Here is a 27,999-nt window from a genome sequence, read left to right on the forward strand (position 1 = left end):
CTCTTTGGCCTTGGTGGCTACCAGGAGGCGCAGCGGGCGGCGGGAGCAGAAAGACTGGTTGAGGATGGACTCCACCTCAGCCAGGGGCCGCAGGAACACCAGATCCTCGTTGATGGAGTAGATCTTCCTCCCCACCTGCAGGCCGGCCATCTGGGCGGGGGCAGGGTGGCGAGGGAGACGAGCACACCAGGTCACTGACCCCCTCTCCTCCTCACTAAGGAGCCGCTCGATTGAGGGGCGCAGAGTCACCAGCCCCAGGGACCAAGCAGGACCCGAGTGAGACTCCCCCCGGGGCATCCTCACTGCCCTCTGTGGTAAACAGTGAGGCGGGCTGGTGAGACCCATGCCAGCCAACGAGCTGTGAAGGGAGGCCTGTGGGGGCTGCTAACGGCAAAGACATCTTCCCTGAGAAGAAGCTTCCAGCCCGCCCCTGCTTCCTGCCCGGCTCTGCAAGGACACGAGGCATCGACCTGGGGTGGCCACCTGGTGACCACGAGGCCTTGGCCAGCAAAGGTGAAGAGATGTCAACCCTGAACCAAGACTTATAACCACCTCCTTCTAAACTGCTTACATCACAAGAAAACAGAAGCCCTGGGGCTCCAGCCACTGTCAAGCCCAGCCTGCGGCTACTACATGCAGCCAAACGCCTTCCTGATCGCTATAAGGAAGCAAACAGAGGCCCCTGGAAAAAGTGGCCAGCGCCTCTCTCCCAGCCATCTGCACACCCCTGACAACAGCTGAGAGGCCCTGGGGCTGAAGCCTTGGCCTCCCTCCTCCAGACTTCCTATCCATCTCGGAGCAGCAAAACAAACCTGCTTATTCCGGCGGCTGGTTTTTCTATAATCAGCTGAGGCCCCGCGCGGTTTTGTTTTTTTTTTTTTTTTGCGTTTGGCCCCTGCAGGGCCAGCAGGGGGAGCTGGTGGTCCACGCTGGGAGGGCAACCTGGATCCCAGGGGCTCCATCACTAGTTCCCAGAGACCTGGACTCAGTCTCCCCAGGAGGACAAGGAGCCAGGAGGAACCACTGCCATTCCCGGGCTTTCTGAGCTGGAGGAGGGTGCCCCACTCTCCTGTCGGCACGCAGCCTGGGAGCCGGGGTGGCCCCTCTGAGCCGCCTCACCTCCGCCAGCGAGCCCCTCTGGACCGACTTCACCACCACAGCCTTGTTCTTCTCCTCGATGTCGAAGCCGTAGTCTTCCTCCTGGGGCAGGATCTGAGGGTTCGAGGCAGGAGAGGTAGTCAGACAGGGAGGGGGGCCTGGAGCCTGCCCCAGCTTGGCCCCACAGGGGCGGGTTGGAGGGCACCGTGACCCAGCCGGCTCCTCATGCCCCAGACCTTCTTAGGGCGGGGCTGGGAGTGGGGTGACCATGTATTCATTTAGCTTTCTTGGCCTGCCTCCCCTTTCCTCCTCCCAACCTGAGGACAGAGCCTCCTTATTTATTATGCTCCACTGTCTCCCCATCTGCTGTCACACTGCAGGTGCTCAATAACAGCTTACTGCCTTAATGAAATAAATCAGACCCCAAAGTGTCCTGCCACCAAGAACTTAGGGACAGGAAGGGGGTTTAGGGAGGAGCCGTCCCTCCCCATCGCAGGACGACAAGAAGGGTGGGAGGTTTGGGGGCGTCCGTGGTGGTGGGGATATAGGGAAATGCATTTTATTTCCTCAGTACATATTTTGCTGAGCTGCTGTCTATTATATGGGGCAGGCACTTCACTGTTTTGGAAACGGCACCAAACAAGACACAGTTCCTGCCTCATGTATAGCTGACTGCCTAGTAGGAGAGACAGACTGCAAACAGACAGAGAAATAGAGACTGTGGTGCCCAGGGGTGTGTGCACAATTAAAATAAAGCACTTAGAGGGACAGAATGCAGTACAGAAGCAGGGCCAGGGGAGGGGACATCTGCGCGGAGACCTGAATGGAATGAGGAACAGAAGTTTATAGAGAGTGGAGAAAAGTGCTCCCAGCAGAGGGCACTGCAGGTGCCAGGGCCCTGAGTCAGGCCCCAGAGTCCTGGAGCGGCTGCGCTAAGTGGGGCGAGGAGCAGGGAGCACAGGAGAGGGAGGAAAAGAGGCAGGAAGGTTTTGTCCCAAGTGTGGTGTGGAGCGCTTGAGGGCTCTGTGGCGGGAGAAATGGGAACTGGATCAGCACCCCCCTTAAGTACGACAGGAAAGACGTGAATAGAGCTGCCTGCACGTCAGGCAGGCTTCAGCCCCAACTCTGGCTTATGCCAAGAGACCCAGCCTCTCTGAGCCCCTCTCCCAGTTACCTGCGTGGGCCAGGCCTCAAGGCGGAGGCTGCGGCTCGCCAGGAGGCACAGAAACAGGATGGGCTAGGCTGGTAAAACACCTGTCCAGGCTGGTAAATGTCCTACCTTAACTGCAAGGCTAATTGCAGCAACTGAACAAGGGTGCCGGCCCAGAAGACCCAAGGCTTTGGTGTGAGAGGGGTCATTTCAGGAGGCCATCCTCCCTGTGAAGGCTAGGCTGAGGGTGGGGTGGAAAAGAGGAGAGGGGAAGAAAAAGAAAAGGAGCCCAGCGAGCCCAGTCTCCTCTGTCAGGAGGGTGGTCTGGCCAGGAAAGTAGCCTGGCATCTGGGCTGTGTTGCCAGGCACCGCCTAAAATCTCCCCCTTACTTCTGGGCGCCCCAAGGTGAGCCCAGCTTCTCCAGCCACAACCTGAAGGTTGCCCAGTTCCCAGGCCTGCAGGCAGGTCTGAGAAGGAAGATGCAGCAAGCTCAGTTCTGCTCCTACCAGCAGGCGCTTGGCCAGGATGTTCTCCACCAGCTTGAAGTCATTGCGAAGCTGTTTGTTCTTGCTGCTGGTTCCCTCCATCTCCTCATCTGCGTGGAAGCGGAAGTACTGGGACTCATCCTTGAACTCGCTCTTCTCCAGCACTGCAAACCCACAGACACGGGGTCAGGCTCACATGGGGAGCTTTCAGTGGTATCTGCTGACTAGCAGCCACGGGCCAGGACCAGCCCCTGGACAAGCTTGGGTTGGCCAGCATGGTGTTCTAGTAAGTAAAGTCCTGTGCCAAAACTAACATATTAGGATAGTTCACATAAAAGCCTGGCTTTTTGACTCTCATGAAAATTCTGAACTCATCCCACCTGCTTATATAAAGGCATGTTACAAAGCCATGTAAGGTACAAAGCTGCGGAACCACAGCAGAAATAAAGAACCAGCAGAAGAGAACAGCTGTCACAGAAGAGGACACTGTTTTATGGGAACTTAGCATATGATGGGGAGAAGGCAATGGCACCCCACTCCAGCACTCTTGCCTGGAAAATCCCATGGACGGAGGAGCCTGGTAGGCTGCAGTCCATGGAGTCGCCAAGAGTCGGACACGACTGAGCGACTTCACTTTCACGCATTGGAGAAGGAAATGGCAACCCACGCCAGTGTTCTTGCCTGGAGAATCCCAGGGACGGGGGAGCCTGGTGGGCTGCCGTCTATGGGGTCGCACAAGTGACTTAGCAGCAGCAGCAGATGATGGATGACGAACAACCACGTGGAGTATTCCACAGATGGTACAGGGAAAACTGATTCACTTACGGGGAAAAAAAAAACATCAGATCCCTACCTCACACCATATATAACAATAAACTCCTGTTCAATCAAAGACCTAAATAAGAATAGGAAAACTAAAGCTCACCAAACAAAATGCAGGCAAGTATCTTTGTCTTAAAACAGAAAAAGAGTTCATATACAAGACCCCCCCAAAAAGAGCAGTATGATAAAATTAAGGACTTCCATTCAATAGCAAGGCCATAGGCAGCTCACAGATTCAAAATTAACCGTCTGGTCTAAAATCAACAAAGGAGAAATCTTGAATATACAGGAAACTCCAACAAATCAACCAGAGAAAGCTGGGAAACTCATAGATAAATGGATAAAGGATATAAATAGGTAATTAACAAATGGGAAAACCTAAGAGTGGTGAGTGCCAAGTACATGGAAAGGAACTCACCCTCACTAATAATCAGAAACAGACCACAATGAGACCCTGTAGACCAGGGGATGGTACACTTAGCCTCTGTGGGCCAAATGTGGCTCACTCCCACTTTTCATAAATAAAGTTTTATTGGAACACAGTCACACCCATTTGTTTATATATTGCCTGGGGCTGCTCTGGGGTCACAAGGACAAAGTTAAATAACTGCAAAAGACTGTACGTTCCACAAAACCTGAGACATGTACTATCCGGGTCCTTACAGAAAAAGTCTTCAGACCTCTAAGACTAGGCAGGAAAGTGAGTAAAAAGAACTAGTAACAGGGGCTTCCCTGGCGGCCCAGTGGTTCAGACTCTATGCTTCCACTGAAGGGGATGTGAGTCTGATCCCTGGTCAGGGAACTAAGATCCCATATGCTGTGTGACTGAAAAATATTAAAACAAAAACAGAAAAAAAAAACTGGTAACAATCAGCATGTGATATGGGCTCCGTAGATTACAATTTAACTAAATACCTTCTAGTGCAGAGCACACCAGGAATATAGGCTTAAGATCACTTACTCTGCAGACAAAGGAGGACTTGCTGTACCCCTTTTAAAGACAGGAAGACTAAGGCCCAGAGGAGCTAAATAAACTGCCCAAGGTCACAGAGCCCAGGCTCCTCCTCTTCATCATACTGCCCAGCCTGGCCTGACGGATGGGTACAGGGACAAATTCCATAAGGGGGAGAGGTCAAGGCAGTCGTCTGAGGTCAGTGGGCCCGGGAAGGAAGGACAAGCAGCTGCCTTAGCTTCAGGCCTCCCCGAAAGCCTCTAAAGACATGAAAAGCATCAAGAGGCCTTTCTTTCTGCCTTCTTCCCTTCCCGGGACAGCTAGCTGTTTGTGAGCATGGCTCTCAGGCCACCTCTATTACCTCCTTGGAGAGAACAGACGCTCAAATTGCTGCTTTCCCCAGAGCTGGGAGCCAGGCCCCAGGAGGCCGGCTGGCTTCCCCTCCACTGTAAACACAAGGCTACAAGTCTCCGGGAGAGGGAGGAGGAGGCACTGTGCTGTGTCTTGTGTCTCAGCTGAAACATCTGGGGAAACAGCTGGAACCCCAGAGTCCAGGAGCTCGGCCAGGTGAGGGCCGACCACTCCCAACTTCCAGTCAAGGCCACTGGCCAGGGCTTCGTGAGATGCGGGCACAGACCATCACTGAAAGCCTTGGTCAGTTCCCCCTGCCCACAACCTCAAGGCCGTTTAGCCTCTCTGAGCCTCAGTTTCCTCATCTGTAGGGATAACAACCAATGTCCCCAAGCGGCCTCAAAGATTAAACCATGAGCCTCAGTTTCCTTGTCTGCACCTACAGCGAGGGGGTTGGACCACTGCCTCTCGGCCCCTCCCCGGGGACACCGCAGGGCCCCGCAAACCCAGGTCAGATACCCCGGGAGGCGCCAGGCAGGCCCCACCACGCCCTCCATCCGGCACCCTAACCTGCATTTTGCAGCAGCCGCCACCCTAGGATCGGCTCTTTCCTCTTTTAGCCTGGTCTGGAGTTCGTGGCAGGCAGAGGGGCCTGAGGGAGGCACCCTGCAATTTCTCTCCCTGAGCGTGCCCGAGGGTGTCAGTGCTGCCCGGGGTCACCCCCAGCAGAAGGTCCTCAGACAGCCGCCTTCCCAAAATAGCCCTGGGGTGGACCCCTAATTACTCTCACCCACAAATGAGAGGTTCCATCCAGCTGATGGGAGGGAGGGATGGGGCTCGGAAAGATCCCTGCAGGGAACAGAGTGGGTTTCGGGAATGACCCGGGCTGCCCTGCCTGGGCCCGACCTGCCCCTCTCAGCTGTGGAGTGAGTCCCAGTGCCCCAGAGCTGTCAGAATGCTGAGCTCAGACGGGGAGGGAAAGATGGGGAAACTGAAGCTGAGAGGAGAGGGCTTTGCTGTCAGCAAGCTGAGTCGGGCCCAGAACCAGGCCTGGTGGCTTCACAGCAGGGGCCAAACCTGATGGCCTTTGACCTCACAGGGCAAAGGGACAGCAAATCCGGCTCCTGGACCAAGTTTAGAAAGCTGTGGCCCCCAGTTTGTTTTTCTAAATAAAGTTTTATTGGCTAAACGTCACACCCACTTGTTTATGCATCCCCTGTAGCTGCTCTCAGACTACAGGAGCAGAGCTGGGCTGTGGCAGAGACCGTGCGGCCTGCAAGAACTAAGACATTTACTGTCTGGCCCTCTACAGGCAGAGTTCGCCAACCTCTGAGCTGGTGCACAGAGCAGACGCTGGGAGGATTTCTGGCCACTCCTTCCCCCAGCACGGCTTCAGCTCATTTCACGGTTGTGTGACTCTCTCACACACACGCACACACACGAGGGCAGGACTTGTATTTCTTGTTCACATCTGGTCCCCAGAGCCTAGCACGGTGCCCACAGGCAAAAGACACGCTACGGATGAACAAAGATAGAGCAGAGGTGTGGACTCAGCCTCACGGGGACAGGGCAGTCCCGAGAAGAAAAGGGAATTGAGCTGGTCCAGAGGGGGAGGCAGGAGAGGACCCCTCCGAGCTGGTTGGGGGGCCTCGCTGGAGAGACCAGAGCTGAGCAGAAATGCTGGTAAGTCAGGGGATGAGGCAGGGAGGGAGGGGCCCCTGGACAAGGGAAACACTGCGTGTGACAAGGCCCTGAGGTTGTTCTGGAAACCAGAGAAAGGCTCTTTGTTGGCGGTGGGGGTGGGGGAGAGGCCAAAAGTCCACTCATCCTAAAAAAGTGGGAACTTGGGGGGCCCCCGGGACCAGAAGGAACTTCAGGGCTCCCCTGGCCACAGAGCTCACGGGTGGCCTGGAACACCAACTTGCCTGGGTCCAAATCCCAGCCCCTCCGTGCGCAAGTGTCCTAACTGCCTGGCTTCTGGGCCTCATTTATACACCGGCCCAGAATGATGTTATACCAACATCAAAGGACCAGCCACAAGGATTAAACTAATCACTACATGCAGAGTTCTTAGGGGAGGCCGGGCCCAGGATATAATCTCTCTGTTATCTTTAAGCGGTGTCAGTGGAACCATTTCTCCGTCCCCAGAACCACCTCACACCGTCCACCCGCCTCCCCTCCGACACGCTTCTCCCTGCGAGAGAAGGAGGGACATGTCTGAGGGGCGAGGCCCTGCCTGGCTTCCTCCCTCTCACACTCACAGCCCGGTCCTCTGTCCCCACGGACCCCTCTCCTCCCCTCCCACGAGGCCCATGGACCAGGCCCACCTTGCCCAGCCTCGCTGCCCACCCTGGGAGGCCATCTCCCCTCCAGGACTAAAGGCTTGGGAAACCCATGGATTTGATAGCCACCTTGGTCCCCACGGGACACCTGAAGTGGTCCCTCCATTGGTGCAGAACTGGGGGTGGAGGAGGAGGGGAATGCATGAGCTGGCCCAAAGCCACAGCAGTCCACAGGCCCACACCCACTGCCTTGCTGGGCAGCCGCCAGCCTACCACTTGCTGTCTCTGGGCCCGTTTCCCCTGGCTGAAACATGCACCAGGGACCAGGGTCCCTGCCAGCAATTCTATCTCAGGACAGACCCCACCCCACCCCACCCCACCCCACCCTACCCCACCCTACCCCCTGGGGAGGCTAGGCTGAGCGGAGGGCTGGATTACCGTGATGCATGAAACCATTGTTACACAGGCCCACTCCAAGCGCCACCGCCTCCTCACGTGTCTGGCAGTCACCCTGGAACAGAACAAGAATGGGAAGGTGTCAGGTGGACCTGGCCCAAGGGGCTGAGCCAGGTGGACAAAGAGCCCACTGCCACCCCAGGAAGGGAGACTCCACGAGGGCAGGGATGTGCCTCTGTCTTATTTACTGTGGTACCGCCAACCACGTCTGTGATTGTTATTTACAACTCCCAAACCAGAAAAATATATGATTGTGTGTTATTTAAATGTGACAGAGGCATGGAGTAGCACGCGATAAACACTGCAAAAAGAGAAATGGAGATCTTATGTGGCAGACACTGTTGATTGCCCAGCAACAACCCTCCCTGCCCCATCCAGCCCTGGTACTGAAACCCTTACTGTTATAGATGGCAGTGCGTCTATCTAGATAACCTCAGATCCCAGTCTCCACTATAGCCAGTGGTGGCCAATGAAACACAAGCAGAAATCACTGATAGGGAGCTCTGGAAAAACACTTTATTCCTGGCCTTTTGTATCTCTTCCTCCTGCCTGCGTGGAACACAGATGTGATGGCTGGAGCTCCTGCAGCCATCTTATATCACAATGTGATCTGGAAAATAGAAACATACTAAGCAGAGCAGAGCAAAAAGAAAGGGAGAGGGTGGTCCTCAAAGATATCATGAGACTGTCTCCCATCAGCTCTGTCTCACCAAACTCCAGCCCTTCCTTGTACTAAAGAAAATCAACCCCTAATTGGTTTCAGCCTCTGTAGTTGGCTCTCTGATATTAAGAAATCAAGTTCAACTCCTAACTGACCTGGCTCTAGCCAATGAGACATCTGGGGAAGCCTACCAGGCAATCCTGGAAAATATCTTCCTCCCTAATAAAAGGGAAAAGCAACAGCACCCCTCCCTGCCTGGGATAAAATTACATGAGGAAGTGATGCAGGGGCTGCAGGGCCATGTCATGATCAAGGTGGCAGACTGCTGAGGATGGTGGAGAGAAGGACAGAAGGTTCTTGATATGTGGTGCTACTGATGTGTGGCATGTTATTTGCTTAGGCCAGTGTTTAGTTGCGTTTTCTGTTCTCGCAGCTGAAAATACTCCTAAATCGGGGTTCTGGCTCATCTCAGACTTCCTGGAGGAAGTGGCAACCAACCCGAAACCGAAGAACGAACAAGTGTGGCCAGTGTGCTGGGCCCCTGCTGGGCCCGCCTTCAGGGCCAGCTCTCCCATGTAGAATGCTGCTGTGAGGGGAAGGTCCCTCCAGGCTTGCTACCGCCAACCCCTGGCCAGGTTGAGGCCACGGGGTCCAGACAAGCACAGTGCAATGCCTCCCGCCCCAGAACATGACCCCTGAGCAGAGAAACCCAAGGTCAGGGAGCAGCTGGAGCCAATCCTGCCTTAGAGCGTGCCCTGGAGACAGTGCCCCACCGCGCCTGCTCCTGAGGAGCTGGGAGTTTCCTGGTGCCAGTTCCTTTTAAGGCCGGGCTCCCGGCTCTCTCCTGACTCTGTGGGTGCTCCAAGGCCTTCCCAGTAAGTCACCATCTCTTTTTTATACTCCTTAAGTTAGCCAGATTCTGTTTCTGCTTCTGGCAACCCAAACAATCTCAGTATATCCAGGCAAAATATGTGAATTGTGTGTGCATGCGGGGAGGGACAAGCAAAGGAAACAGCAGGGACAGAGGTCCAGAGGTGGAGGGAGTCTGCAGCACTGAAGACAGCGTGGCCAGCAAGGACAGGGTGCGGTGAAGGCCGGCTCCACAGGGAAAGGGCCTTTGCTCTATTGTGTTCCCTGCTGAATTTGAAGGGCTTAGAACGGAGCCTGGCACACCATAGGTGCTTGGTAAATACCTGCTGATTGGATAAAGACATGGGGAGCAAGGGCTAACTCATGCAGGAGCTTGTAGCCAGGTCAATGAACTTCGACTCCATTCAGAGGGTCACAGGGCCTACAGCCCCTCATTTAAACAACTGCCCGAGTGAGAACTGATTCCAAGAGGCCCTTGACACCGCCAGGCCAGAGGCCTGCACTCTGGGTGTATCCCACCCACCCCCTCAGAGCCCGCGACCGGCAGCGGAGTGGCCGGGCAGGGAATTCCTCAGCTAAAGGAGAAATGAATTCAGAGCTGCAGGCCCCAGAGCAGAGCCTGGGGCAGCCGCTGGCCTCGGTGTTTCGCTGCCCCAGGCTGACTCATGGATGACAAACCTGTGCTGTGGGACCCCGGGCTGGCGGTTAGAGGGCTGGCAGGCTCTGAGCCCCGCCAGGGGTGGGGGGCTGCCATCCATCCCGGGGGGCTGCATCCACAGCCACAGCCTCCCGCTGTGAGGGGCCCAGGAGGTGGGTAGGCCGGGGTGGGGGCGGTGCAGGCTGACGTCTGGAGCCCACTTGGCTCTCTAAAGCTCTCACAGCCTGGGCTCCCAGCCTATCCCCTCCCCTCTTCTCCCCAGAGGGCCCTGGGGTAACCCACGGGGCAGCTCCCAAAATGAGAACAGCAGCAGGATGGATCCTCTGCTCAGGAGTGAATCACACCAACCCTGGGTGCACCCCCCACCTGAAGAGTAAGCCCCCACCCACATCCCACCAGCCATGAGGAAATGGAAAGTCACAAGCCCCCATTTTCTCCCCACAGTGTAATCAACCTCACCACCTGCAACTCCCTGCCCCCTGAATGGCCCACCAGCCCCCTGGCTGGGGACTCCAGCCACGCTAACAGCCTTGAGGCTCAACCTAGGGGCAGCTGCTCTTATTAACCTCATTTCACAGATGAAGACATTGAGGGACAGACAGACCTTGGGCACTGGCCCAAGGTCACAGCTTGACCATGGAATCCTCTTACAGCCAGGCCTTCCCTCCAAGTTACAAACAGGGAAACTGAGGCTCCAACAGGGGAGGACAGCTGCCCAGGGTTGTGGCCAAGGCTCCTGCCCCGTCCCTGTTTATCCTGTTTCCTCTAGGCTGGTGCCTTGAGCTGCCAGATCGCCCTTTGCCTGCTCCCATCCAAGCCTCGCCGCCCCAACCCCTGGGCACTGGAACCCCCACCTCCATCAGCATCACTATCAGCCTGGGGTAACCCACGGGGCAGCTATCACTGGCCATGGGGTCAGCATGGCAGGCACTCAGGCACATTTCTGCAGAGCCGGCACAGGAGCCAGCAGATGCCAGCCTCCCCGCAGCACCTGGATCCTGGCCTGACCTGCTCTCGCCTGTCCCAGCCCACTGCCCCCCCACCCTCCTTTTGACGGTCGCAGCCTAGGGCGTCCTGGAGCCCAGGCAACACAGACCAAAAACCGCAAGCAGAGAGGGGAAGAGAGCAAACCCGAAGCTGGGGTCCCCGCGTTCAAACCCCTGCTTGGCCAAGCCGTGACCATGGGCAACTCCTTAACCTCGCCGAGCTTCACGTCCTCATTTGTATTTTTTTAATCCCTGGATTTGCTCTTGACTTTCCAAGGCATCTGCCACCCCTCAGTGGTATTCCCTGCTCAGATTCCACAGTACAGATTATAATCAATAGAGAGGGTTATTACTACTATCTCTATTATTATTATGGACTACCAGGGCATCATGAAAGCCCCCGTCACACACACACACAATCTTATAGGAGTACCCCATTTCTGTGTGTCCTGAGGCAAGTTATAAAACCTGAGCCTCAGTTCCTTCATCAGTAAAATGGGGATAACAACTGTTTTTCTGAAGATTAACTGAGATGATACACAAAGATCATAATTGATGCAATATGTAGCTCGTAAAGGACTAGGACCTCCCTCATTCTCAGAGCTAAAAGAGCTCTGATTCATCCAAGGACTTGGCAGGGAGCCTCCAGGAATGAATTCTGAGGAATTCTAAGCCACCCTCAGCAATCCTTGTTGTCTTCCCCAGGGAGTAGTTTAGGGGTATATGTGGGACCCATCTGGCCATGAGACCAAGAGGAAGACCACTTGGGAAGGGAGAGGACTGAAGGAAGTTCCCTCCCCCAATAAACAGAGTGAGAAAGCTCTCTTCACCTGTCCCTGCTGCCTGCCTTTGGCCATAGGTCTATATAGATGCAATATCTGGGGCTGTGGCAGCCGTCTTATGACAATGAGGCAGCGGGCAAGATGGTAGAACAAAAAGATGGAAAGAGCCTGGGTGTAAATGGAATTGTTGAGCTCTAGGATCATGCGCTCTGGATGTCTAGTTACATGAACAAAAAAAAAAAAAAAAAAAAATGCCTTTACTGTGCAAGTCAAGTTTCTTCTTATGTGCAGCCACAAGCATTTCTAGCTGATCAAGGAGGTTTCAACCAACATTTCATTTCAAGGAGCAGAATGACCTAGAAGTTAGAAATGAAGAGGTGTTCAAAGCAAAACAACCCTCCTGAACTACACAATTATATGTTTTCTTTTTGACCTTCCTGCCAAGGTACAAGGTGGGGATGATGTTTATCGAGACTTGCCATAACCAGTCTTCAAGGTCACATCCTCATCACCAACCTCTCTCACGCAGAGAGACCCATATGCATATCGTCCTCCCCTTTCACTGACTGGAGCCAGATGCCAGCTGTCTTTTGGTCAATCTCATGGAAGCCATCCTATGTCAACTCCAATTAGCTTCCCTGTGTCCCCAATCCAGGCCAAGCAATGCGAGGCCTGCTGAAGTGGACAGAGGGTCAGCCATCCACTTGGACTCCACCATCCTCCCCTTGCCTCCACTGCAACAGGATGCGGGGGGATGGGGGTGGGGCATTCTCAGGACCCACTGACAATGACTCGGGCTATTCCAGGGGGCCTTCGGCCAGGATCACGGCTAATCTGACATCACTGGCCCAGAGCAGGTCCCCCCCGTGCCGGACATCAATCACAAAGAGAAACCAGCAGAGGAAGTTGCTCTGGCTAGTTCTCCTCCTTGCTGGAGTGCTCCAGGTCACAGCCCTGAGCCTCCCTGGCTTGGTCAAGGACCTTGGAGTTCTTCAAGACTCCTCTCTCAACCACCACCCACAATCCATCCATCCAACAGCAGATTTGTTAGGTCTACCTTCAAAAAATCCAAAACCTGACCACGCTTCCCACCTCCCCCGAGGCCACACCATTCTCAGGGGAGCACTTGTGCTCCCCTGCCTGTAGTTCTGAATCTGGCTCCTCGTCGGTCTGTCTGTTGCCAGCCTCATCCTCCAACAGCCCAAAGATCTTATCCCACCAAAATCAGCTGCTGTCTCATCTGTGCTGGGAGCCCTGCAGTGGCCCAAGCCCTCCCAAGAGGCCATGCTAGTAAAGCACACACTCTGGGCTGGCTTCAGGGGATCCTATGGAGGGGGTGGTGTAGTACAATGGTTAGCAGCTCTGTGCTTCCAAGCCATGCAACTCTATAAATTCAAATCCAAGGTCATTTTAAGACCTCCCACATTCTAGGGCCCCACATCCCAGCAAACATATTTTAAAATGCACTCACATCCTACATTAAATACATTTTGGGGGTTTGAAAAAGTTTTTTCAAGGCATTTTCTAAGCTTGCTTTTGAAGTTATTTGACACCAAGACGGCTTTACTTTACATAGATTGGCTCTGACTTCTAGGCAATCATCAGGAATTTGTTCGGCAAGAGAAAATGCAGGCAGTAAATTGTTTTCGAATGGAATGAAGTTTCTATGAATGGGAAACTTAACAATTAATGAGGTTGCCATAGAGCTGCACTCTATAAAAGTTTAAACAGGTATCCATTTCAGCTTCACAGTCCTCTCCTTGTCTGTGGAGCCAGTGCATTCTTCTTAAGAACCATGAATGAAAGTTCTTGCAGGCTCCCTGTAAAGTCTGCAGAACCGAGGCACAAGGGGATAAGATGGGCCCACCCGAGTTCTAGCTATGCTGCTGCCAGGCTGTGTGCCCTTGGACTAGGCACTTGGCCTCTCTGGACCCCAGGTCCCCATCTGCAAATGGGGTGGAAGACTCAGTGAGACAACGCACAAACGTCCAGACAGGCCCTGGCCCAGAATAAGCATGCTGTGAACAGGAGCTACCGACTGTAAGAGAAGGCAGGCAGGAGGGTTCACAGCACCTCAGCAGAACAATCGCCGTGGCGAAGTTGCAGCAAAAGCGGCTCGTAGACTCTTCCAAGACTCTGCCCAGCCCCTGCTCCCTGGGGACCTGTGTGACGTGAACAACCTGGCAAGCCTCCACCTGAAGGCTCCGGTTTGGTGGCAGGACGGAACCAACTTGTCCCAGTTGGCCCGGGATCATCTCATGTTTAAAACAGAAAGCCTCAAGGTGGCAGTCACCCCACTGTCCCTTGACTGACCGCTAAAATGTGCTCTATCCACCCAACAGAATATTACTCAGCCTTTAAAAGGAAGGAAATTCTGACACAGGCCACAGCAAACCCTGAAGGCCTTATGCGGAGTGAGACAAGCCTGACACAGAAGCACAGACACGGCCTGGCCCCTCACACGGGTCTCCCCGAGCAGGCCAGCTCAGAGAGGGCGGAAGGGCGGCTGCCAGGAGCCGGGCAGCGGGAAGAACAGGGCGCTACTGTTTAACGGGGACAGGGTTTCAGCTTTGCAAGATGGAAAAAGCCCTGGAAGTGGACGGTGGTGATGGTTGTGTAACAACGGACTTAAGGCTCCTGGACTGTACACTTCAAAATGGTTAAGATGGTAAATGTTATCTTATGTGTTTGCCGATGTGCTCAGTTATGTCTGACTCTTTGTGACCCCATGGGCTGTAGCCCACCAGGCTCCTCTCTCCATGAGATTTCCCAGGCAAGAATACTGGAGCGGGTTGCCATTTACTCCTCCAGGGAATCTTCCCAACCCAGGAATCAAACCCAAGTCTCCTGTACTGGCAGGCGGGTTCTTTACCACAGCACCACGTGGGAAGCCCATATTATGTGTATTTTACCACAATTTAAAAAACAATTTTATGGAAGGGGGGTTCAGGATGAGGGGACACATGTACACCCATGGCTGATTCATGTCAATGTATGCCCCAAACCACCACAATATTGTAAAGTAATTAGCCTCCAATTGAAATAAATAGATTAATGTTTTAAAAAATAAAAAGATAGTTGGACAGAAAAATAATAATAATAATTTTAAAACAAATTTTTAGGGACTTCCTATGTGGTCCCATAGCCAACACTCCACACTCCCAACGCAAGGGGCCCAGGTTCGATCCCTGGTCCGGGAATTAGATCCCACAGGCTGCAACTAAAGACCCTGCATGCCTTAACTAAGACCCGGTGCAGCCAAATCAATCAATAAAATTTAAAATTAAAGCTTTTTAAACCTCAAAGGCCCACATCCTGGTCAGCCCCTCAGCTCCGGGTCACACCTGCTCAGAGGAGCTCTCACCTGGGCCAGCAGCCAGTCCACCAGCTTGCTCCCAGGCAGCACGGACTTGTACGTCTTCAGGTGGTAATCGCGGTCCCTGTGGAGAGGAAGCTGACCGTAAGCCGATCGGACAGGAGGGAGGGGAAACAGTCCCGAAGTCCCTGCTCAAAGCGCTCAGGGTCCAAGGACTTCCAGATTCTCCAGCCATGGGTCAGAGGCCGGGGGACCGGGGTAACCACCAGGCAGGGAGTCCGGCCGGACCCGCTCCTCACTCACAGAGTCCTAGGGCAGGTCTGGTCCCAACCCAGGACCCCATCCTCAGGCGGCTCTAATGCTCTGGGAACTCTCCCCAGCCTGGGGTTCTCCAGCAGGGACGACTGTGCCCCCCGAGGAATGCTTCGCTGTGTCTGGTGACATTTTTGGCTGTCGTGGTCTGACCGGGGTCGGGGGGGTTACCAGAGGTACCATCAGCATCTAGCAGGTAGAGACCAGATGCTGCTAAGCACTCAAAACTGCCCAGAACAGCTCCCAAACAAAGAATGATCCAGCCCAAGACGTCAAAAATGCTGAGCCTGCGGAGACCTGATTTACTCTTGAGTGGCGAGAGAAACTTTCAGTTCTTCCCTTTTCTCTTTCGTTTCATCGTTGACATGCTTGCATCTAAAGGTGAAACTATGTCGATGCGGAATCGTCTCTCCAGGGGCTGGAGTGGGCAGTCAGGAGCAAGCAGAGGGCAGGGGTCTGTGACGGTCCCGGTTCTTCGCTCTGACCTGTCGTAGCATCTAATTCCTGCCAAGTTGTGGTACGAAGGGTTGTGCGGATCTTGCAGCCAAACCACCACAACTGCTCAGCTTCTGAAGCCAACGCAAATGGGTTTCTGCAGCCAGCCCTCTCGGGGCTGAGAAAGGCAGGTCGGGGGAGCTCTTCTCGGGAGCTGGGGAGCCCAGCAGAGCACGTGTGCGGTAACCAGGAGCTGCTGCCAGCCCGGCCACATCCTCCTCCAGGGGCAGATGGAGGGGGCCCTCCTGTGAGGTCTGAGCTGGACCGGGCCGGCCCCACCTTCCTTCTGGGCCTGCACAAAGCGGCTCCCTGCACCTCACCTCCAAAGGGAGAAGACCCTGCCCCTCCGCTCCTGAGAGGTGGTAAGAGCTGTCAGGACAGCGGGCAGAGGCCTCTGCAGCTGGTAAGGATCACATCACCCTCCCTGGCCCTTCATCTACAACCATAAGCTTCACAGTAAAGACATTCACAAATCATGGGCACTGATACAGCCCTCACCGTGAGCTGGGCGCCACTCAGATTCACTCCTAATGACAACCCCAGAGGGGTGAGCTATGCTTATGCCCATTCCACTGACGCAGATACACAGGCAAAAGAAGCTAGTTACCTTTCAACCACCACTCAACAAACATTTACTGAGGGCTCCTCTGCCCCAGACCGGCACTCTCCAGTATGTGGCTGTTTTCCAATCAATTAATGTTACATCAGAGTTCGGATTACACTCTTCAGTTTCAAGAGTGTGAAAGTACGTGTGACTAGTGGCCAGTGTCTTGGGCAGCACAGGTAGAGAGCGCTTCTACCAATGCGGGAAGTTCTACTGGCCAGAGCCTCTTTGGGTGCTGCGGAGGGTTTGGGGACACAGTGGTGAGCAAATGCCCTGCCTTTGGTGAGTGTACAATTCAGTGGGGGAAGACAAGACAGTATACAGACCAAGAGATAAATACAGAGTATGTCAGCCACTGATAAGCTTCAAGAAGAAAACCAAAGTATGTTCCAGATATGATACTTTGGAAAGGTGGTCGGGAAGGCCCCTCTGACTTGGCGACTTTTGAAGGAAAGAAAGGAGCAGATATGTAAGGAAAGAACATCCTAGGCAGAGAGGACAGCAAGTGCAAAGGCCCTGGGGTGGATCCTATTATTATCCCCATTCCACAAAAGGAAATAGCTGCTAACCAACTTGCAGGCTGAGATCCAAACTCAGCCTGTCTGACCCCAGAACTAACACCCTTCGCCACCATGCTGCACTGTTTCCCAACAGATTAACTCACTTGACCCTCATGACAAACCTACAGGGTAGGGGCAGTTATGAGTCCCATTGGCTGGAGAAGGAGACCAAGAGTCAGAGAGGTTAAGTTACTGGCCCAAGGCCACACAGCTGAGAAGAGGCAGAGGTGAAGCTTGCAGAGAGTAACTTACTTGATCACTGGGGTATAAAGGCTGTGGAGACGGCAGTAAAGCCTCACACCCTGAAAGAGAAAAAGGGGGAGTCTGGGATCGGGCCACATTCTCCAGGGGACTGCAAATCCTGGCCGATAGGAGGGTGTGGGGAGCAGGGGGGGGCCAGTGGGGGCAGTGAGGTCCAGCCTGTGGGCCAGGGCGGAGGGTCCGCACCTTGGACATGATGTCCTCCAGCTCGCTCCGGGCCTTGTAGGTGCCGTCGTCATAGCGGAAGCGGTACATCACCTGCTCATTCTTGAACTGGTGCTTGTCAGAGACTGGAAGGACCCAGGGCTGGTGAGGCCGAGTGCAGCCCCCTGGCCCCTCCCAACCCGCACCACCATCCTCACCCTCCACCCAGCCAGGCTCCAAGCCAAGTGCAATTTCACCGAACCCCCTGCCAACGCTCCAACTGGAAACTAAAATTTCAACAGTTCTTGCTATTTTTTGCAGGGACAGAGAGAAAATTCTCCTCCCCGCCCGTAACTTTACGAGGCCACCTTGCTTTTTGGGTGCCCTGGGTGAGTGCTGGATCTTCCAGCCCTGTGAGCAGTTTTGTAAGGGCAGTTATGTCCCCGGGGCCACTCTGCCAGGGAACAGGCAGCAGTGCAGCAGAATAGAAATGGCCTCTGGGTTAGTTCCACACACAGTTGCTGAGGTCTGACCTGCCTACCCCTCAACCCCCCGCAGACCCAGGCCCCACTCACCATGGTGGATAATACCATTCTCCAACAAGGCTTGGCCCAGGTTCACACCTTCTTCTGTCTTGCTGATTTCACCAATTTCTAGGAGCCAGGCAACAAACTCACTGCCAGAAATATAAGACACAGTTGAGAGGGCCACCCCTATCCTGGGACCATAACTGCCAGCACTGAACTGGCCTGATCCCACCCACTCTCTGGAAGAACAGCCAGAACTGCCTATGGGGAAGCAGAGCTCAGGACCCCACAGGCCCGGGGTTCCCGCTGAAAAGTAAAAGTGAACGTGAAAGTCACTCCGGCGGTTCTGACTTTTTGTGGCCCCATGGCATTCTCCAGGCCAGAATACGGGAGTGGGTAGCCTTTCCCTTTTCCAGGGGATCTTCCCAACCCAGGGATCGAAACCAGGTCTCCCGCATTGCAGACGTATTCTTTACCAGCTGAGCCACAAGAAGCAAGGGTTCCTGCTGAGGCCGGATGCTTTTCCTCAAGACCAATGGCAGAGAGGTGGGTGTGAGCAGACCCCAGGCCCTGCCTCAGGCTAACTGGATGGATGGATGAATGGAAGGATGGATGGAAGGAAGGATGGATGGATGGATGGATGGATGGATGGATAGAAGGATGAATGGATGGATGGAAGGAAGGATGGATGGATGGATGGAAGAAGGATGGAAGGAAGGATGGAAGGATGGATGGATGGAAGGATGGAAGGATGGAAGATGGATGGATGGATGGATGGAAGGATGGAAGGAAGGATGGAAGGATGGAAGGATGGAAGGATGGAAGATGGATGGATGGATGGATGGAAGGATGGAAGGATCGATGGATGGATGGATGGGTGGATGGATGGATGGATAGAAGGATGGATGGATGGATGAATGGATGGAAGGATGGATGGATGGATGGATAGAAGGATGGAAGGATGGATGGATGGGTGGATGGATGGATGGATAGAAGGATGGATGGAAGGATCAATGGATGGATGGATGGATGGATGGAAGGATGGAAGATGGATGGATGGATGGATGGAAGGATGGATGGATGGGTGGATGGATGGATGGATAGAAGGATGGATGGAAGGATCAATGGATGGATGGATGGATGGATGGAAGGATGGAAGATGGATGGATGGATGGATGGAAGGATGGATGGATGGGTGGATGGATGGGTGGGAGGATGGACGGATGGATGGATGGATGGAAGGATGGATGGATGGATGGAAGGATGGATGGCTGGATGGATGGATGGATAGAAGGATGGATGGATGGATGGATGGAAGGATCGATGGATGGATGGAAGGATGGATAGAAGGATGGATGGATGGATGGATGGAAGGATCGATGGATGGATGGAAGGAAGGATGGATGGATGGATGGATGGATAGAAGGATGGATGGGTGGATGGATGGAAGGATGGATGGATGGGTGGATGGATGGGTGGATGGATGGATGAGTGGATGGATGGATGGATGGATGGATAGAAGGATGGATGGATGGATGGATGGGTGGATGGATGGATGGAAGGATGGGTGGATGGATGGGTGGATGGATGGGTGGATGGATGGAAGGATGGATGGAGGAATGAGAGCATGGACACGTGACTGGACAAATGAATGAAAAGTGAGTAGGTAACTGGATGATTCGACTGATAAATGACTACGTGGCTGGGGAGATTAGTGGGTAGGTGGGTGGTGGGAAGCATGAATGGATGGCTGAATGGTAAGTGGAGAGACTTATGGTAGATGGGGGGTGGGTAGGAGATGGATGATGGCTGGATGGGTGAACAGACAGAAGGAATGAAGAAACCAATAAGCAGGAAGAAATAAGGACCCAGAAAGATGACTGCAGAGAGTCAGGAGAGACAACCAGCTCATGCCATCCTCCCTCTGAAAACCCTCCAAAGAGCTGCCTAGTTACTCCCAAAAAACATCTAAATTCTGCACACACGATGCCAAGGCCCCACGTGAACTGTCCCCTCATCTCTGTTCTTTCAATTACTCTGCTTTACCACACTCACCACCTTCCCCCGCTTACAAAACACGCCAGACTCACACTTGCCTCAGGCCTTTGCACTTGCTGTTCCTGCTGCCAAGACACACCCTTCCCCAGCTCTTCACATAGCCCTTCTCTTTCATCTTTAGGTCTCAACTCAGATATCACCTCCTTGAAGAAGTCTTCCCCGACCACCTCATCAAAACACCCCACCCCCACACAAACCACCCCATCTTTCAGTTTTACTTCCTTTTAGCACTCATCACTGGAGCCGTACTCTTTACAGATTTATGGATGCGTTTATCAGCCATCTCCCAGAACCAGAATGTCGTCTCCATGCTGATGGAGACCTGTTGTCTAACTCACAGATCTACACCCCCAGCACCTGGAAGAGGAACCCAAGCACAGCAGGGCACAGTAACCTCGTGAACAACTGAAGGAATGAGCCAGGCAACAAGAAGGAACATTCTGGGGGAAGCAGGAAGGCCTCAGCAAGAAAGATGTGCTCACAAGCCCAGAGGAAATGAGACAAATCCAACGTGACTACCCAGCAGGGCAGGGGCTCAGCCAGACCCCAGGTCCCAGGTCTCGGAGGAGTGTTTAGGGCTCCATGCAGAGCTCAGCCCAGTGGAAGTCAGCAGGAAAGGGGAGAGCTGGGGACGCGAGGCAATCTGTACTCAATGAAAGCGGTGGCAGTTGGCCAGAGCACGGAGCTTATCGAAACCAGCTGTTCCGCCTCCAATTACAGGGCCAGAGGGGAGCAGGGCTATTTTTAGCTTTCCAGCATTTGGCGGAGCAAAGACCTGCCTTGTGTGTAGGTAGTGGGGTGTGCCGAGGCACTCAGGGAGCCCCAGCGCAGGCCAAGGAGGGCGCAGACGAAACAGATCTATCCTGCGGAGCCCCGGGTGGGGAAGAAATTGTTCTGAGTCCTGCCCTCCCTCAGCCCTATTCCCCAAGTCCCTAAAATCAGAGGCAGAAAGAAAGCTGCCGGCAGCTGGGGGAGGCGAACAGATGTGGGGTGCCCACTCTTGGAAGCTGAGACTCGGCTACCAGCTGCCCACCAGCTGTCCCCTCGGGGGCCACCTCTGGCCCGAACTGGCGGCCCTGCGGCCAGGGTTGGGGAGAGACAGGAAGCTCCCTGCAGCAGCTGCTAGTGCAGAAAAAGGCAGCCCAGACGACAGAGGAGCCGAGACCCAGCTTTCTGCCCTGAGTTGAGTCTCGACCTTTTTTGAGGATCAGTTTGCTGGGCAGATTTGGGCAAATCACTGTCCCTCTCTGGGCCTCCAAAGGGTCCATCTGGCAAGTGGTTCATCCAGGGACCCTCTGGATTTTGTCAGTAATTTTCGAATCACACTGAATCTTGAGCTGGGATCCAGGGTTCAAAACCAGACATCATTCACCTCTAATGCAGGGACCCTGACCTCTCGTAAATGAGTAAAGAGGGCCAGGTGGAAACTCTGCTGAGCCAGCCAGCACTTCTGGAGATGGCAGCCACTCAGGGCGGCCAACCGTGTCCAAATGGGGAGACTAAAGCATCTTATGACTTTTCAAGAGAAGCCAGAAATCCAGCATTTCCTATGAAATCTCCCAACTGTTAAATGTGGATATTGAATACCAAGTTTTATGGAAAACACGTCTGCAAAGCGCACTGGGTCAGCGGGGCATCGTCTGCCTCCACGGGGGTGCAGGGAAGAGAGTGCAGGCAGGAGGATCAGCCTCTGAGTGAGAAGAAAGGAAGCCAGCAGTCCACCAGTTGGTGGGAGCCAGGGCACGAGGAGCAGCGAAATGCAGTCTTCCAGAAAGACGTAACTGGATGCAGGGTGGGGGCCGCTGGGGACGCAGGGAGCAGATCGGCCTAGGTGGGCAGGAGCCGGAGATTCACGGAACAGGGGCCTAGCTGAGAGTTAGCGTGCATCAGCCTTCATCGCTCTTCCTTCCTGCCCCATTATATCATGCACCCAGTAAACATGGATTTCACCTACTGTATGTCAAATCCAAGGCTGGGCATAGGGGATACACAGGTACACCTTGGCAATCTTCCCAGGAAAGTCCCTGAGCTGAGACCCAGTGTCCACTCACTGTCAGTGCAAGAATCCCATTTCTCTTGCTCATCTGCTCCACAACCTTGAGCTCCGTGAGGGCAGGAACTGGGGGTCGGGGGCGGGGGGTTATGTTCACCCCTGTGACTCCACGGTCTGAAACGCTTCCGGGGGGTGTCTGCAGCAATGCCTGGCGAGTCATTATTTATCACCTACTATGTACTGACGGGGCCTCCCTGGTGGCTCAGGGGTAAAGAATTCGCCTGCCAACACAGGAGATGCGGGTATCTTGATCCCTGCGCTGAGAAGATCCCCTCGAGAAGGAAATGGCAACCCACTCCAGTATTCCTGCCTGGGAAATCCCATGGACAGAGGAGCCTGGCAGGCTACAGTCCATGAGATCACAGAACGGCTGGACATGACTTAGCAACTTACTGCAATCGTGCACTGATAATGTCAGTGAACCCTCAGTGTCACGTGAAGATTAAAGGGCACGGCCACGTGGCCGCACCTGGAGCGGAGAAAGGCTGCCTGGCCATGTCCCTAGGGCTCCTGGTTCCTTCCACCTGAGGGGACCTGGGTCCCGGCCACGAAGAAAGAGGACCACGGCCCCGGGCTGGGGGCAGAGCAAAGCCATGCAGGGAGGTGAGTTCCATTAGCACGATGATAAACAGTCATCAGCCCTGGCCCTGTTTCAAATGGGCAATGAAAGAAATCTCCCTAATCCTTCCTAAGGAGACAGAACACTGCTGAAGCTCTAATCACAGACCGGTTATCCCGTCCGGCTGGGCTAAGCTCTCCGAAGGGTTCGGCAAGGGGCAGGGAGGGCCTCTGACCCTGGGGGGCCGGAAGCACACCTCTCCTAAGAGAAAAACCTCCTTCCTTGCCCAGGGATTAGGGGATTAGCTGATGCAGACCAGCCAGGCTGCCCCTTCCGGGCTTCCCGTAGGTCCCGGGCCCACACTCACCCCTCCAGAGAGCCTCCCAGGGAACACGGAGCGGGGTCCCTCACCTGAGGGCAAGTCCCGACTCAAAGGCATCACTGCCACCTCTCAGGGTCCCGACGACCCCTAAGACCCCCTGGCTGCTGCCAGGCGAATCGTAAGCCTCAGGCCGTGACCCCTACCCCACCCCCCACCCCAGCTTCATACTGTCTCCAACCGCCCATCCAACAACCTTTCAATATCTGTCAATATGCAGATGTCTACGGGGCATCTCAGCCTTATTAAAACGTCCAAACCTCGGTTCCAAGTCTCCGCACCTTTCCCCACCTGGCTTCCGTCACCGCACTCACCCGCCTGCCTCCCACCTCTCTGCCAGCTTCCTCCGTCTCCTTTGATAGCTGCTCCTCCTCCCCAGGGCCCAGTCAGTCCCTACCTCATTTCTTTCCTGCCCTCTTTCTACTCATCCCCTTGCGGATTTCATTCAGTTTCATGACTTTGAAAACCATCTAAATGCCCACATGCCCAGCACTTAGGTCTCTAATCCAGACTTTTCTCTCTGAGTCAAGATTTCATATCCACCTAACAAGTAGACATCTCCATCTGGGGGCCAGTCTCTATATGAGCATCCAAACATCCCCTGGGCTGAACCCCCTCCCCCTGAAACCTCTCTGCATCTCCCCCACAACTTCTCAGCAAGCAGCCATCCATCCTTCCAGGTACTCATAACCCTTAATTCCCTTCTTCCCTCACCCTGTCAGCAAATGCCATCACCTTCAAGATGACCCAGAATGTGCCACTTGCCCCCATCTTCCCGGTGACCACCCTAGACCAAGTCACCTCTCCCCTGGTCTATGACAACAGAATAATTCCAGCAGCTTTTATCCCAGGCCTCCCCAAAAGCTTTGCAGAAGCAAGTAGGGTGAAAGTTAATGAATTATAAACAGAACCCCAGCCTCACAGGCAAGCTTCTCTCCCCATTAGCTTTGTGAGGCCCCAGGCATTCTCCTACCCTCTCCAGAGCGTGACCATCAGGTCTAACACACAGCGGGGCCTGGAAACAACGGGACGGTTTTACAGGGACTCCAATTCTTCCTCTGCATCTCCCAGGCCCCCAGCCCACTCCCCCAGGTGAATGAGATTTAAACCTGGGTTTAGGATCCAATCCCAAATCACCTGCATTCTGGCCCTTTGATCCTCGGTTATAAAACAGGAGCAGGGGCAACAAGATTTTATTATTAGGAAATAATGTAGTTCCCAAACAGAGAAACTGGAGGCCCTAACTACTGAAAGCCATAGGGGACCTCCCTCCCCTTACGGATCTCCGGAAGGAAGGTCTTACCAGACACCCACCCAGCAAGCACCTCTATCTGACTTCCAGCCTCTAAAACTGTGAGAAAATACATCTCTGTTGTTTCAGCTGCCCAGACTCTGGGACTTCGTTAGGGCATCTGAACAGACTAATTCAAAGGTCTGCATCTGCTCTTCCAGCCCTCCCGAAATCTTTGAAATCAACTCTCTGCATTAAATACCTCTCTGCTTGACATAGCTACAGGGGCCTTTCTTTGCTTAAATGCTGCTGCTGCTGCTGCAGCTAAGTCACTTCAGTCGTGTCCAACTCTGTGCGATCCCATAGACGGCAGCCCACCAGGCTCCCCTGTCCCTGGGATTCTCCAGGCAAGAACACTGGAGTGGGTTGCCATTTCCTTCTCCAGTGCATGAAAGTGAAGTTGCTCAGTCGCGTCGACTCCTTGCAACCCCATGGACTGCAGCCTACCAGGCTCCTCCGTTCATGGGATTTTCCAGGCAAGAGTCCTGGAGTGGGGTGCCATCGCCTTCTCCAGCTTAAATGCTAGAGCAGCGTTTTTCAATCCAGGGTGGGCAACCCACTCGTAGTGTGTGAAAGCAATTTTATGGGTCTCAGCAGTATTTTTGAAATGAAGAAATGAGTAGAACAGGATAGACACAAATTCTTGTAGACTGTACCAAGCACAGTAAATTCTGTGAAACTTTGGCTTCGAGCATACAATTAATGGATTGTATGTGTGTACCTGGTGTCAATATCAACCTTACATTTTGCAGTGAGCTGTGGTCAAAAACATTCGAAAGACCTCATATGGGGACCTCACTACGCTTGACCTCCAAGGGCTGTTCCATAAGGATTTAGGGTGCTTGGGTGGCTCTGCCCAGGGGGGCTCCTGAGGGAAGGGGCAGAGCTGGGAAGAGCCAGGTGTGTGCAGCCGAGGCCCAGGGCCCCAGGGGAGGGCAGGGCGGAGGCACTCACTTGCCCAGGAAGCACTTGGGAACGGTGCTCAGCTTTCTGCGACGGTCCTTGATCAGGTTCACCTTCTTGTTCATCATCATGTGGTACAGCTTCTCCCCTTTCTCCGCGATCATGACGTAGGCATCGCGCTCCATGCCCAGCTTCAGGCCTGCGGAAGAAACACGTCAGCACCAAGCGCTGGGGAGCCGAGGGAACAAGCCTGTGGATCCCGAAAGCCTATCTCCAGCTGACCCCCCACTATTGCCAAGAATCCCAGGATGACCAGCCTCATTGGCACGACCTTGGGCAAGTCTCCTCCATTAGCCCTCAGTCTTCCCATCTGTCTAGTGGGCTAAACCAGATAAGCTGAGCTCACACCAAGTTATCACAGTCCCAGAGCTCCTACCCCTTCAAAGACCTGCTTTTTGGCAGATGGCCCCTATCTCTCTGGAAAGGACCCTACGCCCTGTCCCCAGCACAGCTCTCACTCGACAGGAGGGATCAGACTGGGGGAAGCCATATACGCTCCCGGATCCGGGAAAGCCCCCGGCCACGCACTCTCGCGCTGCTCTCGCTCGCGGATGATGGCGTCCAGCCACTTCTGCTTCTCCTCCGCCGTCTTGGCCATGCAGACAAACCACTTGTTCTTGGCCGTGTTGTGGATCTTCCAGCCATTGGTGACGGTGTAGCCATTGCTGTGATAATCCGCTAGCAGGGGCAGGAGGCAAAGGGAGGGGGTCAGCAAGGACTCAGCCATACAACTCAACATTCATCATTATACGTTTATGAGTGAGGTCATGGGACCAGCCCTGACTGCTCCAAAAAGACAGGGTGGTGGAGACCTCAATGGGGTCGGGTTTGGGGGTTGAACTTACCATCCTTCAAATGCTCCCTCTCCTATCTCTTCTCTGGTGGGCAAGGAAGACCTGCCCGTAAAGAAGTCTCCCCTGGTGCTTCCCTGCCTCCTTGCCCATCTCCTTCATGCACTTTAGGCTGCTTAAAACCCTAGTGCAGGGGCTTCCCTGATGGTCCAGTGGTTAAGAACCCGGCCGTCAATGTAGGGGACCTGGTTTGGATCCCTGGTCTGGGAAGATTTCACATGCCATGGGCCACCTAAGCTGCTGTGTGCCGTAACTACTGAGCCTATGCTCGAGTCCAGGAGCCGCAACTACTGAGCCCAGCAGCTGCAACTACCGAAGCCCGTGTTCTGCAACAAGAGGAGCCACCACCATGAGAAACCCACACAGCACAATGAGGGGGCACTGGGCTCAGGCAGGGCATGGGTGGGGCCTACCTGTCCCGTCCTCCACGTTCTCCACCTCCATGACCTCAGTGTTGATTCGACCCCGGAAGATGTACAAGGAGCCATTGATGGATTTGGTCCTCTTGGTGGATTTCTTGCCCCCAGTGACCCTGAAAGACAGCGGGAAGTCGGCGTCCCCTACCCGTCCCCTCCCTGGGCCTCAGTCATCTTCAACAGAGTGATCGGGTGCAGGACAGTAACACAGAAGGATATCCAGGGACAGGAGCAGGGCAGGAACTGGCTCAGAAGCGTGGCGTTTTGGCTGGTGCTGGGGTGACTTGAGCAAGTCTCTTTTCCACTCTCAGCCACAGCTTCCTCATCTGAAAAATGGGCTAATAACCTTGCTGACTTCCCAGAGCTACTTTTGAGCCAATAGGAGATGTGGATGTGAAACCAATAAGGAGCAATAGAAACCCCACTCTTCTAAGGCTAGAAAATGGGTAGAGGCTGTCAGGGTGTCTAACAAATAGGAACTTCCTGAAATAAAACCAGAATGGAAAGGAACTCCATTTCTACATGGAGAAATCAATATCTACCTACCCATCACTGATTCACTCGCTCAGGTGAACTCTCACACACCCACTTAGTCACTTGACAAACCATCTGACCAGCACTTCCTCCAGGAAGGCTACCAAGGCGGGACTGGGGGCGTCACTCACCCATGCATTCAACAGGTGATCGAGAGAATACCTACTGGGCACTACTCTAGGTGCAGCAGGGAAGACGCAGTCTCCGAGCAGGGAACAAGACGCAGTCTCTGAGACTACATCTTCCAATACAGGAGGGCAGGAGGCACCCCCAAAGCTCTCCATCATTCCCCCTTCCAGTTCCTACCCCCTGCAAGATTAACCACTATCCTGATGTCTAACCTCTTGGATTCACTTTCCTGTTTTGGAACTTCACATTCATGGAATCACACGGGGTGATGGTGACGGACATTTGGGTTGGCTTCAGTCTGGCGCTGTGCCTCATGTTCTGGCACGTGTCTTATGAAGAACATACGTGCGCCTTTCTTTGGGTTCATCTACCTAGGAGTTGAATTGCTCAGTTATAAGGAATGCACGCAACTGGCTTTGGTAGACGCTGCCAAGCCACACCCCCAGTGGCGTACAGACATTCCAGGTGCTCCACAGTCTCCATAACTGGTATTGAATTTCTCATTCTGGCCATTCTGGTGGCAGAGAAGAGTGTCTCTAATAAAGATTTCATCTGTATTTCCCTGGTGAGTAAAGAGGCTGAGCACTTTTTCATGTTTATTGCCCATCTGGTGTCTTCCATTTGTGAAATGACTGTCCCTTGACCATTTTTCTGTTGGGCTCTCTTTTTCTCAATGCTTTATAACAGGGCTCAGCAGATTTTCTTCTGAAAAGGAACCAGCGTGTAAACATTTTCAGCTGGGTGGGCCAGATGGTCTCTGTTACAACTACTGAACTCAGCCCTTGAGGCATGAGTGCATTCACAAACAACACAAAAATGAATGGGCATGGCTATCTGCCAATAAAACTTTATTTATAAAAATAGGCAAAAGGCCAAAATTGGCCTATATATTATGGATAGGAGTCCTCTGCAAAGTGATAGCAAAGATCTTCTCCTCCTCTGTGGCCTGGCTTTTTACTCTCTTCTTGATGTCTTTCGAGGAACAAAGTTCTT

The 27,999-nt window shown here is 53.8% G+C and overlaps 1 protein-coding gene across 1 annotated transcript in view; it reads right to left on the reverse strand.

The window, feature by feature from the left end:
* Nucleotides 1-27,999, reverse strand: part of PREX1 (phosphatidylinositol-3,4,5-trisphosphate dependent Rac exchange factor 1) — a 178,431-nt gene that overhangs the window by 28,301 nt on the left and 122,131 nt on the right. Inside the window, exons 8-18 of the mRNA XM_052650398.1 lie at nucleotides 26,341-26,459; nucleotides 25,605-25,754; nucleotides 25,068-25,215; nucleotides 17,822-17,922; nucleotides 17,289-17,392; nucleotides 17,094-17,143; nucleotides 14,919-14,994; nucleotides 7,580-7,652; nucleotides 2,756-2,898; nucleotides 1,120-1,212; nucleotides 2-150 (exon numbers count right to left, since the gene is read on the reverse strand). Of these exons, the coding sequence (XP_052506358.1) occupies nucleotides 2-150; nucleotides 1,120-1,212; nucleotides 2,756-2,898; nucleotides 7,580-7,652; nucleotides 14,919-14,994; nucleotides 17,094-17,143; nucleotides 17,289-17,392; nucleotides 17,822-17,922; nucleotides 25,068-25,215; nucleotides 25,605-25,754; nucleotides 26,341-26,459 (1,206 nt within the window). The remainder of the gene's footprint in view (nucleotide 1; nucleotides 151-1,119; nucleotides 1,213-2,755; nucleotides 2,899-7,579; nucleotides 7,653-14,918; nucleotides 14,995-17,093; nucleotides 17,144-17,288; nucleotides 17,393-17,821; nucleotides 17,923-25,067; nucleotides 25,216-25,604; nucleotides 25,755-26,340; nucleotides 26,460-27,999) is intronic.

The sequence above is a fragment of the Budorcas taxicolor genome, chromosome 13 (assembly GCF_023091745.1).
Source record: "Budorcas taxicolor isolate Tak-1 chromosome 13, Takin1.1, whole genome shotgun sequence".
In the NCBI taxonomy this organism is placed as follows: Eukaryota; Metazoa; Chordata; class Mammalia; order Artiodactyla; family Bovidae; genus Budorcas; species Budorcas taxicolor.